Source organism: Chiloscyllium plagiosum, chromosome 29, assembly GCF_004010195.1.
Source record: "Chiloscyllium plagiosum isolate BGI_BamShark_2017 chromosome 29, ASM401019v2, whole genome shotgun sequence".
In the NCBI taxonomy this organism is placed as follows: Eukaryota; Metazoa; Chordata; class Chondrichthyes; order Orectolobiformes; family Hemiscylliidae; genus Chiloscyllium; species Chiloscyllium plagiosum.
This window is the reverse complement of record NC_057738.1, coordinates 23,419,441-23,435,406: the sequence shown is the minus strand read 5'-3', so window position 1 is coordinate 23,435,406 and position 15,966 is coordinate 23,419,441. Positions and strand designations below refer to the sequence as shown.

Here is a 15,966-nt window from a genome sequence, read left to right as displayed (position 1 = left end):
TATTGATCCTTCTAAACATGAAAGTAAAATTCCTTGTCTGCAAGTGTTATCATCCCATCTGATGCTACTAATAGACAAGTCGAAATTACAAAATGAAATCTGATTTGATAGATCATTTTGTTTTTGAAAAACAATATTATGGCACCTTAGCTTGAAAATAGGTAAGCTGCAGATTTAGTTTTTAAAAAGACAGTGAAATTTGTTATATAGGGCAATTTTTTTAAAAAAATGCAAGCTATTAAATATAATACTGTTTGAAAGCTTTCAAAACATACGGCAAAATAAAGTCCCATATATTCTCCAACACAATCAATTTACAGTCATAGAATCCCTGCCATATGGAAGTAGGCCATTTGGCCCACTGAGTCCACACGAACCCTCCAAACAGTAGCCCAATACCACATTGTGGTAGAGGTAGCAAAAAGCACAAAGTATCAGGATTGGTCATCTGGGAAAATACAACATCATACACAAAAAACAAGTGAAGTTGTCAATAAGTAGTCACCCAAAAAATGAGCAATTTTCCTTCCTTGTCCAATCTCTTAAATGATTTTATTTCCTCAGTTCTTGTTCTGTGAGCTGTAAAGTCTTTTCCTCAAATCACCACCCCACTGAGATCTTAGACTCTTCCAGCTTTTAATAATACATGAAAGTTTCTAACCAAACACTCCCCTGGTCTGCAATTGTCGAAATTCTAACACTTACACAGATTTATCCCCTTACCTGTTCTGAAAAAATGTCCTTTTGCTGTGAGAAACTATTCTTAAATGTGACTTCAGTTAGATCTCCTTCTTACTGAATTCAGAAGCTTTTAATAATTTCGTTTAAAAATCTAGCCCATTTTAGCTTGTGCTACGCAAATGGTTTGCTTTTTTTTCTTTTCTCCTGTGGTAAAGCCCCACAATAGAAACAAACTTCCATTAACACTACAGGAGGCCTTCATGCATTCACTATCTGACTCATGCTAGTTTAAAAGTTTGATTCTGGTAAGACTGATCCTGTTAATTATTAAACTCCTCACAAAAAAAAATCATTGACCAACACTCATATGGCATCCATGTGAAATCCAGAATCTGAAAAAAAAATACAATATATTCAAAACACACTTTTCAATGCAACCCACAGATTGAGCATTCCATGACAGAATGGTTGGAGGTACTGGAACGTGAAAATTAACCCCTTCTTATACAACGTTTTTATCCTTTGTCATTCTAATGTATCCTTTGTCATTAAACTTAGGTTGAGTGTAAACCAGGTCACGGATGATGGAGCTAAAGTACTTGCTGAGGAACTCCTAAAGTACAAAATTATTAAGATCCTTGGGTAAGTGTTGAGTCAATATAATTTTGCAAAATGAATATGCATCATTATGTGCAATCATTCTGCTAATTGTGGCAGTAGGCTGTCAGGGGCTTTTAAGTAGCTTTGATGTTTTGACTAGGCAGAAGCAGTTGGGGTTCAAGATAGGATCATCTGTGGGTGAGGGGAGAAGGTGGGTGCAATAGGATGCCTGAGCCAAGACACAATTTGTCTAGAGCCAGATTGATATGCCAAGGTCGTGATTTGTGTCTCTTGTTACAGCTTTATCTGCTTCTGGTGTTCAGGTTATGTCCTGAATGAGGCTATGCAATTGCCTTCACTCAAGTAGTGTTCACCTAGCTCAGTCAGACTGGCAAGGGTGTCCACTTCTACTGGAATACCCTGCAACTCATATGATCCACCTGTTACATTTTCCAATAATACAACCAGTTGTAGTGGTTTTTGACGTCCATTTGAACTTCAACTAGTAATCACATTTGCAACATTAATCAGACATAATGTCTCTCAGCATTTCATTAAGGGTTAAACCAAAGTCTCATGCCTTTGTCAGTTGTCTTAACCTAGTCAAAAATCCTGATATAGATTCCCCTAGTTCTCAATTTGCCAAGTAAAACTATCATCTCTGAATAAGATGAGGCTTGGGGTCATAATATTCCTTAACTAAATCCATTAACTCTTGAAAGTACCTGATACCTCAGAGAAAGCTAGATTCCTAATAACCAAAATAGCTTCAGGTCCACAAGCTGTGAGGTGAAATACTAATTGCTTTCCATCGGCTCTGTTGTCATTTGTCCAGAAAAACATAATGCGTAAAACATAAAGACTGGGCCCAGTCTTTGACAGAAAGGTAAAACTGAGTCAAGTTTCCCAAGTAACAACATGATGCCAGAAATGGTTACCCCAACTCAAAGATGATTGTTGCAAACAACTTTCTTCAGAAGCATGTTTTTCTCCTGTTGCCAGTGAAATAACACCACAGAGGCCAGTAGTCCACACTAAGCCACCCTTTAGTTACACATGGAGAGTCCTTGACACTGATCCAGCTCCCTCATGTTTTGATCTGTCAGTCAGGTCTCCCTGATTGGACCAGATTAACAGCCCCAAGTAGGAAATTCCTATTCTGTGAGGTCCACCTGGCTGACCTCATTACAATCACTACTTTGGCCAAAGCAAATTAATTTTCTACCCTTAATTTCTACTTGCAATCATAGTGCTTCATTAAATATATACTAATGAAACCTACAAAGACATTTCAAGTTCTTTTCTCCATGAAATAAAGTCATATCAAAAGAATTGAGCAATATCATAGCCAGATAACATTGTCTCTATAACGGAAGCTCTTTTTATATTAAGAAAGACTGTTGAGAATACCCTATTTATTATATCTCTGTGATTTTTGTTGATTGTTCCTGTTAAATTGCAAATAGCAATTACGCCTATCGGTCCATTGCAATTCATGATACTGTATCACTGCATTACATGAAAAAAGTACCAAAGAAAACAATTTCAGTTCTTTTTGTTTTACAGAGAATGAGCCTGTTCTCTATCAGCAAAATTAAATGTAATGGGCTTTTGCGACACACGTTTAATTATCAGTTTGGCATTGAGATTCATGTAGGCTGAGTGTAGAGAGAAAATATGGGCAAGGAGGATGGTTAGCAGGCAGTGAGAATCGTGCATCCCTAATAAAACGCAGTGACCATTCCAAGAGCACTCATTCCTTCCTGTCCGATTTTCCTCCCAGACAAAGTTCAGTGCCTGGCTGACAAGCATTGCAAATCTACCCCAATGTGTTTATGAAAAGGCCAGCTCGCTTCAAATCTATCAAAGGGGATATGCAATTATCAACGATATTATAACAGAAGATCTAGATAGACTCGACCGATTTATTAGGGTTTCTTGATGAAGTAGCATACACAGTGAATAAATGGGAACTGGTAGATTGACTGTACTTGGATTTCCAGAAGGTTTTTGCTAAGGTGCCCTATGAAAGGTTATTGGGAAAACTTAAGCTAATAGTGGAGGGCGTAAGATATTAGTATGGATAATAGATTTGGCTGGCACCAGGAGGTGGTGAGTAGGTGTAACTGGTTTTGCTGGTTTGCAAGCTGTAACAAGTGGTGTGTCAAAGGAATCAGTCCTGGAACCTCACCTGTTCACAGTTATGTAAACTACTTGCATGAGGGGTTCAAATGATACAAGGCTAGTTTTGAAAGTAAAGTTTTGAGCAGGACATAAGGAGGCTATAAAGGCATGCCAATGGTTTAAGTCAATGTGCAAAGTTGGAGGAAAATAATCGTAGAATCCCTAGTATGGAAGCAGGCCGTTTTGGCCCATTGAGTCCACACTGACCTTCCGAAGAGCAAATTTTCCAGACCACTTCCCCCTACCATATCACCCTGCGTTTCCTATGGCAATCCAGCTAGCCTGCATGTCCCTGGACACAATGGGCAATTTAGCATGGCCAATCCACCTGACCTGCACATCTTTGAACTGGAGGAGGAAACGGGAGGAAAACCACACAAACGTGGAAAATGTGCAAACTGCACACAAACTGTGAAATCGAACCCGGGTCTCTGGTACTGTGAGGTAGCAGTGCTAACCACTGAGCCACCATGCTGCCCCACCATATATTATGGGAAAACATACATTTATTCACTTTGGTAGCAAGAATAAAAGAAGTTAAATAGTGAGAGATTTCAGATGCTGAAGGATTTGGATACCTTCATGAATGAGTCATAAAAGGTTATTCTGCAGGTACAGCAAGTCATCAGAAAATCTATTAGAATGTAGTCCTTTATTGTGGAGTGAATAGAAAATAAAACTACGAAATGTGTGTTTCAATTATACGGGGCATTAGCAAGACCATATATGGGCTACAGTGTGTAGTATTGCTCTCCTTATTAAAGAAGGAAGTAAATGCATTGGATGCAGTTCAGGGAAGGTTTATTACAGTAGTATTTGGACTGTCAGGTTACCTTCAGAGAAAAGATTGGATAGGCCTGGCTTGTATCATCTGTGGTCTAGAACAATAAGAGATGACTTAATTGAAGCACATAAGATCCTGAGGAGCCTTGACAGGTGGCCGTGGAAAGGAAATTTCCACTCAAGGGCCAATCTAGAAATAGGGGTCATAGTTTACACATAAGGGCTGTCCATTTCTAGCAGCCAAAGCGAATGTTTTTAGAGACGGTTGTGAGTGGTTGGAAGTCTCTTCCTGAAAAAAACTGTGGAAGCATAGTCTTTGAATGTGTTTAAGGTAGAAATAGATTGATTCTTAATAAGCAAGGGCTGAAACGTTATCTGAAGTAGGTGGCAATGTGATGTAATTAGAGCCGTCATAACCTTATTGAATGGCAGAGCAGGCTCTAGGGAATATGGACCTACTCCTGCTTCTATTTCATAAGTATTTATGATTTTTGAAGGTGACAGAGCAAGTTGAATGAGGGGGTAATAGACAAACAAGATTCCAAGTTTTATAAGTAGAGGCATAGTGTGCAAATGCAAGGGATTTGTGATGTATCTTCATAAAACTCTTCTTCAGCTTCGACTGAAAACAAAAAATGCTGGAAATCACAGCTGGTCAGGCAGCATCTGTGGAGAGACAGCAAGCTAATGTTTTGAGTCCAGAAGACTCTCATCGGAGCTGAAGAGTCTTGTTCACATTCAGTTAGATGATTCAACTTAATTCTGGACACTTTAGAAAGGGTATGAGGGCTTTAGAAAAGTTGAAGGGAAATTAGCACGGATAGTCCCAGTGATGAGAGGTTTCAGGTCAAGGAGGATTGGTCGAGGTTCGGGACAGAGTCAATAGGAATAAATTACCCCATTGAAGTTAAAAATCACACAACACCAGGTTATATTCCAACAGGTTTAAAGTCATAGAGATGTACAGCATGGAAACAGACTCTTCGGTCCAACTTGTCCATGCTGACCAGATATCCCAACCCAAGCTAGTTCCACCTGCCAACATCCAGCATATATCCCTCCAAACTCTTCCTATTCGTATGCCCATCCAGATGCCTTTTAAATGTTGCAATTGTACCAGCCTCCACTGCTTCCTCTAGTAGCCCATTCAACACACGCACCACCCTCTGCGTTAAAAAGTTGCCCCTTAGGTCTCTTTTATATCTTTCCCCTCTCACCCTAAACCTATGCCTCCTAGTTCTGGACTCCCTGACCCTAGGGAAAAGATCTTACCTATTTACCCAATCCATGCCCATCTTGATTTTATAAACCTCCAAAAGGTTACCTCTCAGCCTCCGATGCTCCAGGGAAAACAGCCCTAGCCTATTCAACCTCTCCCAATAGCTCAAATCCTCCAACCCTGGCAACATTCTTGTAAATATTTTCTGAACCCTTTCAAGTTTCACAACATCCTTCTGATAGGAAGGAGACCAGAATTGCACGTAATATTCCAAAAGTGGCCATACCAATGTCCTGTACAGCCACAACATGACCTCCCAACTCATGTACTCAGTACTCTGACCAAAAAGGAAAGCATACCAAATGCCTTCTTCACTATCCTATCTACCTGCGACTCCACTTTCAAGGAGCTATGAACCTGCACTCCAAGGGCTCTTTGTTTGGCAACACTCCCTAGGACCTTACCATTAAGTGTATAAGTCCTGCTAAGGTTTGCTTTCCCAAAATGCAGCACCTCGCATTTATCTAAATTAAGCTCCATCTGCCAGTCCTCAGCCCGTAGGCTCATCCTGTTGTAATCCAAGGTAACTTTCTTTGCCGTCCACTACACCTCCAATTTTGGTGTCATCTGCAAACTTACTAACTATACCTCTTAAGCTCACATCCAAATCATTTATATAAATGATGAAAAGTAGTGGACCCAGCACCGATCCTTGTAGCACTCCACTGGCCACAGGCCTCCAATCTGAAAAGCAACCGTCCACCACCACCCTCTGTCCTCTACCTTTGAGCCAGTTCTATATCCAAATGGCTAGTTCTCCTTGTATTCCATGAGATCTAACCTTGCTAATAACCAGTCTCCCATGGGGAACCTTGTCAAATGCCTTACTGAAATCCATATAGATCACGTCTACCGCTCTGCCCTCATCAATCCTCTTTGTTACTTCTTCAAAAATCTTTATCAGGTGGAAGGAACAGTGCTCCAAAAGCTAGTGCTTCCAAATAAACCTGTTGGACTATAACCTGAAGTTGTATGATTTTTAACTTTGTACACCCCATTCCAACACTGGCACCTCCAAATCATGACCCCCCATTGAAGAAGGCCTAAGGATCAAAGAATACTGATTTAAGCAGGTTAGCTGAAGTACCATCAGCAAAGTGAGAAAAAGTTTTTTTAACACAGCAAGTGATTAGGATCTGAAATGCATTATCTGAGAATTTGATGCAGGCAAATCCAATTGTGGCTTTCAAAGGGCCTTGGACAACAACTGAAGAGAAATAATTGCAGCTCTACATTGAAGTGGCAGGTTTTGGATGGGACGAAATGAGTTGCTCATATGGAGAGCTAGCACAAAGTCAGATAGCCTTTTTCTGTGCTGCAATTATTCAGTGAGTCTATGAAATGAAGCAAAATGAACTGTAAAAAGGGCCAATTTTAAACATTTTCTGATCTTATTCCATTATGTTGCTTAGTTCACAAACTTTGTGACAGAATGAATAATGATCCCGGAGCAGAAACATTTTCAAACATGGGGAGAGGCTGAATAGGTTGGGGTTGTTTTCCCTGGAGTGTCGGAGGCTGAGGAGTGACCTTACAGAGATTTATAAAATCATGGGCATGGATAGGGTGAATAGTCAAAGTTTTTTTTTCCCCAGGACATGGTAGTCCAAACCTAGAGGGCATAGGATTAAGGTGAGAGAGGAAAGATTTAAAAGGGATCTAAGGGGTAACTTTTTTGTGTAGAGGGTGGTGTGTGCATGAAATGAGCTGCCAGAGGAAGTGGTAGAGGTTGGTACAATTACAACATTGAAACGGCATCTGGATGGATATATGAATAGGAAGGATTAAGAGGGATATGGGCCAAATGCTGGGAAATGGGACTAGATTAATTTCAGATATCTAGACGAGTTGGATGGAAGGGTCTGTTTCCAAAATGTACAACTCTATGACTCTGTCTCAATTAATTGCTAATATTTCAGTGTTGCACCACTATTCAGTTATCTCTTTAAAACAAACTGTTGTTTTTCCAGCCTGTACAGAAATCAGATCACTGATGTTGGTGCCCGGTTTATTGCCCAAATTGTTGAAGAATGCCCACATCTTCGAACATTAAAGTAAGAAATAACTTGCTTACACTTTACACAACTTCTTATAATATATAAAATCTAGTGGCAACGTGGAGACTACAAACATTTTATCTCAGTGACAAAGAATGCTTGTAATGTTAGAAAGGTGATTGATAAATGCTATTGCAGTTCCTAGTTATCACCAAAGCCTATTTAAAAAGAAAATTGTATTTATATACTTAGGATCTCTTAAAATGCCTCACTGCTAAAGAGGTACATTTTGAAGTGTAGGGATCCATGAAGGTCCAACCTTCTCAATCTCACCCCTCGCCTGAGGCACGGTGACCCTCGGGTTAAACCAGTCATCTTTCTCTGGGACTACGGCAACTTTACTTTAGTCTCTATAGCAAGATGTGGAGATATAGTAACAATGATATCATATCAATTATTTATTTTGTTCATGTTACTTAGGAGATAGGTACCTGTCAGACCACCAGGGGACTCTCTTTGTGCTTAGTACAAAGGAATTAACTTTTGATGAGAAGCAGGAAGTTGGGGTCAATCGGTTACCTTAAACACAGCATCTATGACAGCCCAGCACACACTCTGTAATGCACTGAATTATCAGGCTGGATAATAGGGTCTTTGGAGTGGGACTCAAAGTTACAAATTTCTTACCACTTACTTCAGGTTAAATACTGAAAAAAAGATGTAATGAGGCTGCAGAATAAGAATCTGTAGATTTGATCCTTTAATTATCTAGGTAGGAAGTCCTTGAATTTATTCAGATGACACTGTTTGCAAGATAAAGAGGGGAAAAAAATTGTTCAAATCTATTTGAATCCAACAGTTTTTGTGTGACAGGGTACTGAATCAGTTTAGCAAGACCATGAAATTCTCCAATAGCGGACTATGTTTGTCCAATGAGTAATTTGATCTCTGTTTCTAGCCCCAGCAAGGGCACCCACAGGGGTCTTGCTGAAAGAGGAGATTGTTAGTTGGCATTAACACTCTTAATTTTTTTTATCCTTCTCATTGAATTCTCTGCCTGAAGGCAAGTCCTACCCACAGTGCTGTGATCTCCACCAAAACTTGGACAAAGAGGCAAGTTCTGAATTCATAGCAACTGGAATAAAGATCAAACCCTGTGCTGTTAGAGTTAGTCTGATCCACACAGCCAATTGGACCCCCATACAGTCAGATTTGCTGTAGTAACTTTAACATGCATGTTGTAGCCTGGAGCAATGAGTTGCGATGGTAAAGACTCCAATTTCTTTCCATCCTGGAATTTTTCCCACTCTTACCAAATGTCATCGGTCTGTATTGGAGTGACTTATAAACTGATTGGTTATTAAATCCTGGAGTGAGAATTGAGCCCAGACCTTCCAGATCAAAGGCAGGGACTCAATCCACTGTGCCGCAAGATAGCATGGCCCCCGAGGTTGAGTAAGGGAAAATTCGCCAGAGTTGCCAATTGCTTTGCTAATCAGAACTTTGGCATTTGAGTGTTCAAGGGGAACATTGTCAAGCTGAGTTATGATGCTAAGATTCTTTTAATCTTTATTTCACCAATCAGTACTCACAATGATGAGGTGAAATATTTGATCATGACAAATATCTAGTAGATGAAACCCATGAAGAAAGTAATGCAATCTGAGTCTGTTGTAGAATATTTGATAGGGATAAATTGCTATCAGTCAACAACTGCAAGATGATTGCCTAAAATTAGATGAGTTCTACAGCAGTAGAAGCCAAATTGGGTTATCTTTGCCCATTTTTTTGTGCAGCAGATCTTTAAAAAGATGGGTGACACCTGACAAAGAGTGGTAATAATGGAATAAAATTGTTGGAGCCTACTTCCAATCTCTTGCCAGATCTTTGGCAGGAGTTCAGTAGAAACCCTGAATGAATGGCATAAAGAATTGGTTATAACATTTTTCCAGAGTCTCTGCTGAGGTTATGATTGAAGGCTGAGGGTCCAATTATAATTGGGATGGCACGGTGGCTCACTGGTTAGCACTGCTGCCTCACAGTGCCAGGGACCTGGGTTCAATTCCAGCCTCGAGCGACTGTGTGGAGTTTGCACATTCTCCCCATGTCTGTGTGGGTTTCCTCTGGTTGCTCTGGTTTCCTCCCACAGTCCAAAGATGTGCAGCTTAGGTGAATTGGCCATGCTAAATTGCCCATACAGTTCAGGGATGTGTAGGTGTATTATTTAGAGGTAGATGTAGAGAATTGGGTCTGGATAGGTTACTCTTTGGAGTGTCAGTGTGGACTTGTAGGGCCAAATAGCCTGTTTCCACACAGTAGGGATTCTATGAATTCCTGCTTTGTGAAACAGCTAGACAATAAGTTAGATTGAAGATTGAAATCTTTATCTCACTCACTCCAGCAATGGTGAGTCCTGTAGACCAGGTATCAAGATAGCTATTTATTCAGTTTTTTGGCACTTTCAAAGATCTGTAAGTAGACAAATTATAGTGAGAGAACTGAGGAGAGGAGCAATTTTTCTGAGGTAACCTGCATATTGGCCTGTAGTGGCTGCAGCACCCAGGCAGGCAGAGAGGGCCTTGAGATCCAACTGGAGTGCTACCCCTTTGATCTGTTGCTGAAAGGCCACTACCAGGTAAGCAAACCAGACATTGCTGCCTTTGGAGCTCTGGAGGCTGACTGGAAAATCCCTCCATTAGTTAGCCTTAGGTGCCTGTTAACAAGTTGTTTCAACTCTCTGCAGCACGTTAGTGCCATTCCCCTCACCCCAACGGGCCTTCCTGCCTCTGCAAGAATGAGACAAGGGCTGTAAGAAACTGGGGACTCAGGACAAGGTGCTGGACATCGTAAAACACACAAAGGTGGATAAATCCCCTGGGACCTGATCAGGTGAACTTTGTGGAAAGCTAGGGAAGTGATTGGACAAAAGAGTCCATTTCCATGCTGTACATCTCTGTGATTCTATGGCAGCACAACCTTTAGCATCCAGCCACCTCCAATATTGACCTGAACATATTTGCATTTGCCCCATAGTAAAGACTGTCAAATTCAGTTTGTTATTCCAGTTGATCCAGCATTAATTGCTATTTGCCGAAGTGAACTCTCAATTTCTTCTACCATCAAGGGAAGCCCTCTTCTTGGTCACTGTTATTGGAACACTTCTTGTGAGCACTGAAGAATCCATGAAAGAAATAAATGGAAATTTTAAGTTTGATGTTTGACCTGTAGATTAAGGCATATTCTAAAGTATGAAACATTAAAAAAAAAGTTCATCTGTTTTTGCAGAATTGGACTCAACAAACTTACAAGTGAAGGAGGGAAATTATTAGCACAAGCAATTCAGAAAAGTAAGGCCATCAAAGATGTCGGGTGAGTATTCAGTATGATGTTAAAACTCTTGGTGTTTGTAATTTAACAAGATAATAAGGGAAACTACTCAGACTATTTTAGTTTAACCATCCAGAATGATTCTAGATGCTTCTTAAATGATTCTTGGTTTTTCTCTCCATTTTTCATTCCCTGTGCATTGAAAAAAAATTGATTTAACTGCTCCATTGAGCCCTTCTAATATTTTGCGTTTTGAACAAGTTGATGTGAAACCAGTTTTCTGTTTTATACCTTCCTCCTGCCATCCTTTTACGGTTATAAATTTCTGCATTGCTCTTTATTATTCTCTGAAGGTCTGTGCTTGTGGAGCATGGCATCTTCAACTTTGCACCCCAAAAGCAACAGCCCTTCTCAACATTTGCTTCTGATCAGCAACTTTCACAACAACTTCCTTCAAGATGTAAAATGTGGCTTTGAAAGTTTCATTTCACCAATCGTGATGGGTCTTCTTCGGTAGAAAACCTCCTAAATAAACCAGCTCTGGAATTTCCTTTGTATATAAATATATGCAAAAAAGAAACACAATATGCTTTTTTTTTAATGATTTGGAGGTGCTGGTGTTGGACTGGAGTGTACAACATTAAAAATCACACAACACCAGGTTATGGTCCAACAGATTTATTGAAAGCACTAGCTTTCAGAGTGCTGCTCCTTCATCAGGTGGTTGTGGAGTATATGTGTGATTTTTAACTTTTTTTATTATGCAAGTCTAATATAAGTATATTGTGAGACTGACCATTTTGAAAGAGAAATGTGTAAGTACTCTCTACCCTTTTTGGCACATGTTATAAATAAAGTACGGCAAACCATCTTGCAAGCCAGGCTGCACATTGCTTATCTGTACTAATCAAAAGTTGCAGGATTTAAAACCTCTAGAGCACCAGTGGTGCTCTAAAGCAACTTTGATGCACCTGACCATGTTCCTTGCTACACCGTTAACACTTCAATATTTTGGTTAGATATCCTCCGTCCAAATGTGGCCAGGACAGCAATTGGAAACAGAAGTATTACAGAATTTTAATATCATGGAAGAAAGCCATTTGGCCCATTATGCTTATTCTAGCACTTTGACAAAGCTATCCAATTAGTTCTTTTGCCTGCTCTTTTCCCATAGCTTTTTTCTCCCCTTTCAAATATGTACCCAACTGCCTTTCAAAACATATTATTTTAATTGCTTCCCACCTCTCTTTCAGAGAGTACATTCTAGATCAAGTGAATTTTCTGTGTAACAGCACGTTTCTGTTATTTATCTCTGGCTAATTATCTTAAATCTGTGTCTCTGGCGACTGAGCCTCCTTTCCGCCGAAACCATTTCTCCCTTTATTTGTTCTATCAAAGCTTGCCATCATTTTGAAAACCTTCTATTACACCTCTCAGTTTTGTCAGCTCTAAAGAAAATAAACTCAGCTCCTTGAGTGTCACTATGTAAATGAAGTCCCTCATCAGTGGTACAATTCCAATAAATGCTCTCTGCACTTTTTTAAATGCTTTGAGACTTCTCCTTAGTATTCTGCTTAGACTTCACACAGTATACAAACTGAGGACTAACCAGTGCAGTCCAGTTGCGTTTTATCAAAGATTGGAAAGGTGGAAAAATGTAAATAAAGCACTATTCTCAACATGGTCCCTGGTCCATTAAACATAGTTTTCTTGAAGAGCAGACACAATACTTCTAATCTGCTGCATCTTCAAAAGGTTTGCACTCATGGTGGGCTTCCAATTTCAGCAATGTCAATGGAGGAAGACATTAAGCAAAGGTCAAAGGTTTGTACTCGGAGTGAGAGAGAGATTTAGAAGAGTCACTAGTACGCTCCCTGTGAATTCCATGGAGACAAGGCATTAAGTAGCATTGACATTGGTTTTGGAACAGCACTTACCAACCATCAAAGAATAGTTCATGGCAGAAAGAAACCATTAAGAGAGGAAAAAAGAGTTGTGCTTTGCAGCATCACAGTTGTCAATTCCCAGTGTGAAACAATGATTCTGATACCTGGCAGTTATTCAGATGTGGCTTGTGTTCATTATTCTGAATTTAATTATGGTGTGGTATTTCTCTATAGCATGTATCCATCATAGAAAAGTATTCGGCCTGGCAATTTGAAACTTGTTTCTCTAAGATAACAATGCTGTTACTTCAATGTAGGAAATCAATGAATACTAAAAAGATAACTTTATTCTCACACATTGTATGTATGCGTATATATCTGCTTTGTTTGAACCTGTAGACATTGTCATTGAGAAATTTTAAATGTAATTTCAGGATGTGGGGAAATCAGATTGGAGATGTGGGTGCAGCTGCTTTTGCTGAAGCTATAAGAAACCATCCTTCATTAAAAGAGCTCAGGTAGTCACATTTCTTAAGCCTTTTAATGATAGAAAACAATTAAATAGCTGATCGACAAAAATAGGTCATCCCCAAGAACTCATAAACTCAAAGACATTTACAGTACAGAAGAAAGCCATTCGGTCTGCCATGTCTATGCCAGTCAACCAAGATCTGGCTAAGATAAAAGGTAGGGAGGAGGGACTTGGGGGAGGGGCGTTGGGAATGCGATAGCTGGAAGGAGGTTAAGGTGAGGGTCCTTGTAGAGGGAGGAAGAGAGCCTCACCTTAACCTCCTTCCAGCTATCGCATTCCCAACGCCCCTCCCCCAAGTCCCTCCTCTCTACCTTTTATCTTAGCCTGCTTGGCACACCTTCATCATTCCTGAAGAAAGGCTTATGCCCGAAATGTCAATTCTCCTGCTCCTTGGATGCTGCCTGACCTGCTGCGCTTTTCCAGCAACACGTTTTTCAGCTCTGATCTCCAGCATCTGCAGTTCTCACTTTCTCCTAACCATGATCTGGCTACACTAATCCCATTGGGCGGCACAGTGGTTAGCACTGCTGCCTCACAGCGCCAGAGACTCAGGTTCAATTTCCACCTCAGGCTACTGACTGTGCGGAGTTTGCACGTTCACCCCGTGTCTGCGTGGGTTTCCTCCGGGTGCTCCGGTTTCCTCCCACGTCCAAAGATGTGCAGGTCAGGTGAATTGGCCATGCTAAATTGCCCGTAGTGTTAGGTAAGGGGTAAATGTAGGGGTATGGGTAGGTTACGCTTCGGTGGGTCGGTGTGGACTTGTTGGGCCGAAGGGCCTGTTTCCACACTGTTATGTAATCTAATCTAATCTAAATTCTCCAGCTCTTGGCCCATATGCTTGGAGGCTATGGCTACGCAAGGGAATATCTAACCACTACATAAATGTGATGAGAACTTCTGTCCTAACCATCCTTTCAGATAGCTAGTTACTGTAGCTAGTAACCATTCATTAGGTGGAATAAACTCTCTTCAACTCACTGTTACCTTAACTCTATGCCCCCTGATTTTTATCCTCTCTAATGAAAAACCTACCTTCCTGTCCATTTTATCCGTGCACCTCTTAATCTTCTTCTAGGTCCCTGCCTCAACCTTCACTGTAAGATAATCCCAGACCTATCCAATCTTTATCCATAGTTCAGACCCTCTAACCTAGACAGAATCCTAGTAAATCTCTTCTGCACTCTCTCCAGGGCAATCTCATCATTCCTATAAAAGTGATGACCAGAACTGTGGGCCATAATCCAGTTGTAGCCAAACCAAAGTTTTATACAGTTCCAACATAACCTCCCTGCTCTTGTATTCCGTATACCTTCTTATCCACCTATGACCTTGTTCTAATGATGGTAGATTAGATTCCCTACAGTGTGGAAACAGGCCCAACAAGTCCATACCAACCCTCCAAAGAGTAACCCACCCAGACTCATTTCCCTACATTTACCCCTGACTAATGCTATGGGAAATTTAGCATGGCCAATTCACCTGACCTGCTCATTTTTGGAACATGGAAAGAAACTGGAGCACCCAAAGGAAACCCACGCAAATTCCACACAGACAGTCACCCACAATGGGAATCGAACCCAGGTCCCTAGCACTGTGAAGCAGCAGTGCTAACCACTGAGCCACCATACCACCCAGTCAATACTTCAGCAGCTATTGAGTGACCATTCTTTTCAATGTTTTTGTCATGAGAGTTTACAAGAGCTTTACTTGCCAACAAATTAACAATCATGGATGTCATGTGTGAAGTGGTAAGGAACAGCGTAAAAGTAAAATGCGAACACCAGCACAAATATTTGCAAATGGGAAAGATATGAAGAATATCAAGACAGATTGTAAAAGTTTTAGAAAAAAGGGAATATGAAATGCAAAACTATGGATGCTGAATATTTCTGAAATAACAATAGAAACTGCTGGAAATGCTCAGCTTATCTGACAGCATCTGTGAAGAGAAACATCCCAAGGTACTTGACAGGAATTTGGTCAGAGGTAGTACGACATTGTGTGCCACGTAAGGAGAAATCAGGTGACCAAAAGCTTGGTCAAAAAGGGTATTTTTGAAGCACTGTCATATTGTGGAAAAACAAGATGGAGAGGCAGAGAGTTATAGGGAGGGAATTCCTTCAAGACTACCTTATTTCAGGAACTTTGTTGCTTCTCAAAGGCTATGTCATGTAAATGCAAGCCCCTTTTTAAAAAGAGGAATCAGACAATGGAAGAATTTGAACATGATGATGTGAACTTTAAACTTGGGGCAAGTTGTTCCAATAGATGGGCTTAATGAACATCTTTAAGGAGGAGAAGCTGAGGTAGATTTAGTAAGGAAGTTCCACATCATAGTACCTAGTCAGCTTGGAAATCATGGAATCAAATTGAAAATATGAAGGACTAGGGCCATTTTTTACGAGCATAGTATTCTTCAAACTATCATTATTTTCCTTCTGCCGGTATTAACAATATTTGTGTTCTTTATCCAGCCTGGCAGCCAATAGAATTTCAGCAGAGGGTGGGAAAAGTTTGGCAGCAGCTCTGCAAGACAACAGATGCTTGGAGATATTTTGGTAATCCTATCTCAATTTCAAAATATCCAACCTTCTTTGGTGAACAGCAGGATTTAGTCTAAGCTTCATTGTGGTATATCCAAATTTTTGGATTGCTCTTCTTAGCTCTTCAAGAGAAAGAAAGAATTTGTGTTTATAT

General features: G+C 40.3%; 1 protein-coding gene across 4 annotated transcripts in view; it reads left to right on the top strand.

Moving 5' to 3' along the window:
• Positions 1 to 15,966, top strand: part of nod1 (nucleotide-binding oligomerization domain containing 1) — a 58,759-nt gene that overhangs the window by 35,597 nt on the left and 7,196 nt on the right. For 2 of the 4 annotated variants that reach the window (XM_043719286.1, XM_043719287.1), the window contains exons 5-9: positions 1,240 to 1,323; positions 7,498 to 7,581; positions 10,810 to 10,893; positions 13,172 to 13,255; positions 15,744 to 15,827. In XM_043719286.1, the coding sequence (XP_043575221.1) occupies positions 1,240 to 1,323; positions 7,498 to 7,581; positions 10,810 to 10,893; positions 13,172 to 13,255; positions 15,744 to 15,827 (420 nt within the window). The remainder of the gene's footprint in view (positions 1 to 1,239; positions 1,324 to 7,497; positions 7,582 to 10,809; positions 10,894 to 13,171; positions 13,256 to 15,743; positions 15,828 to 15,966) is intronic. The other 2 variants (XM_043719288.1, XM_043719289.1) reach the window with 2 other exon arrangements.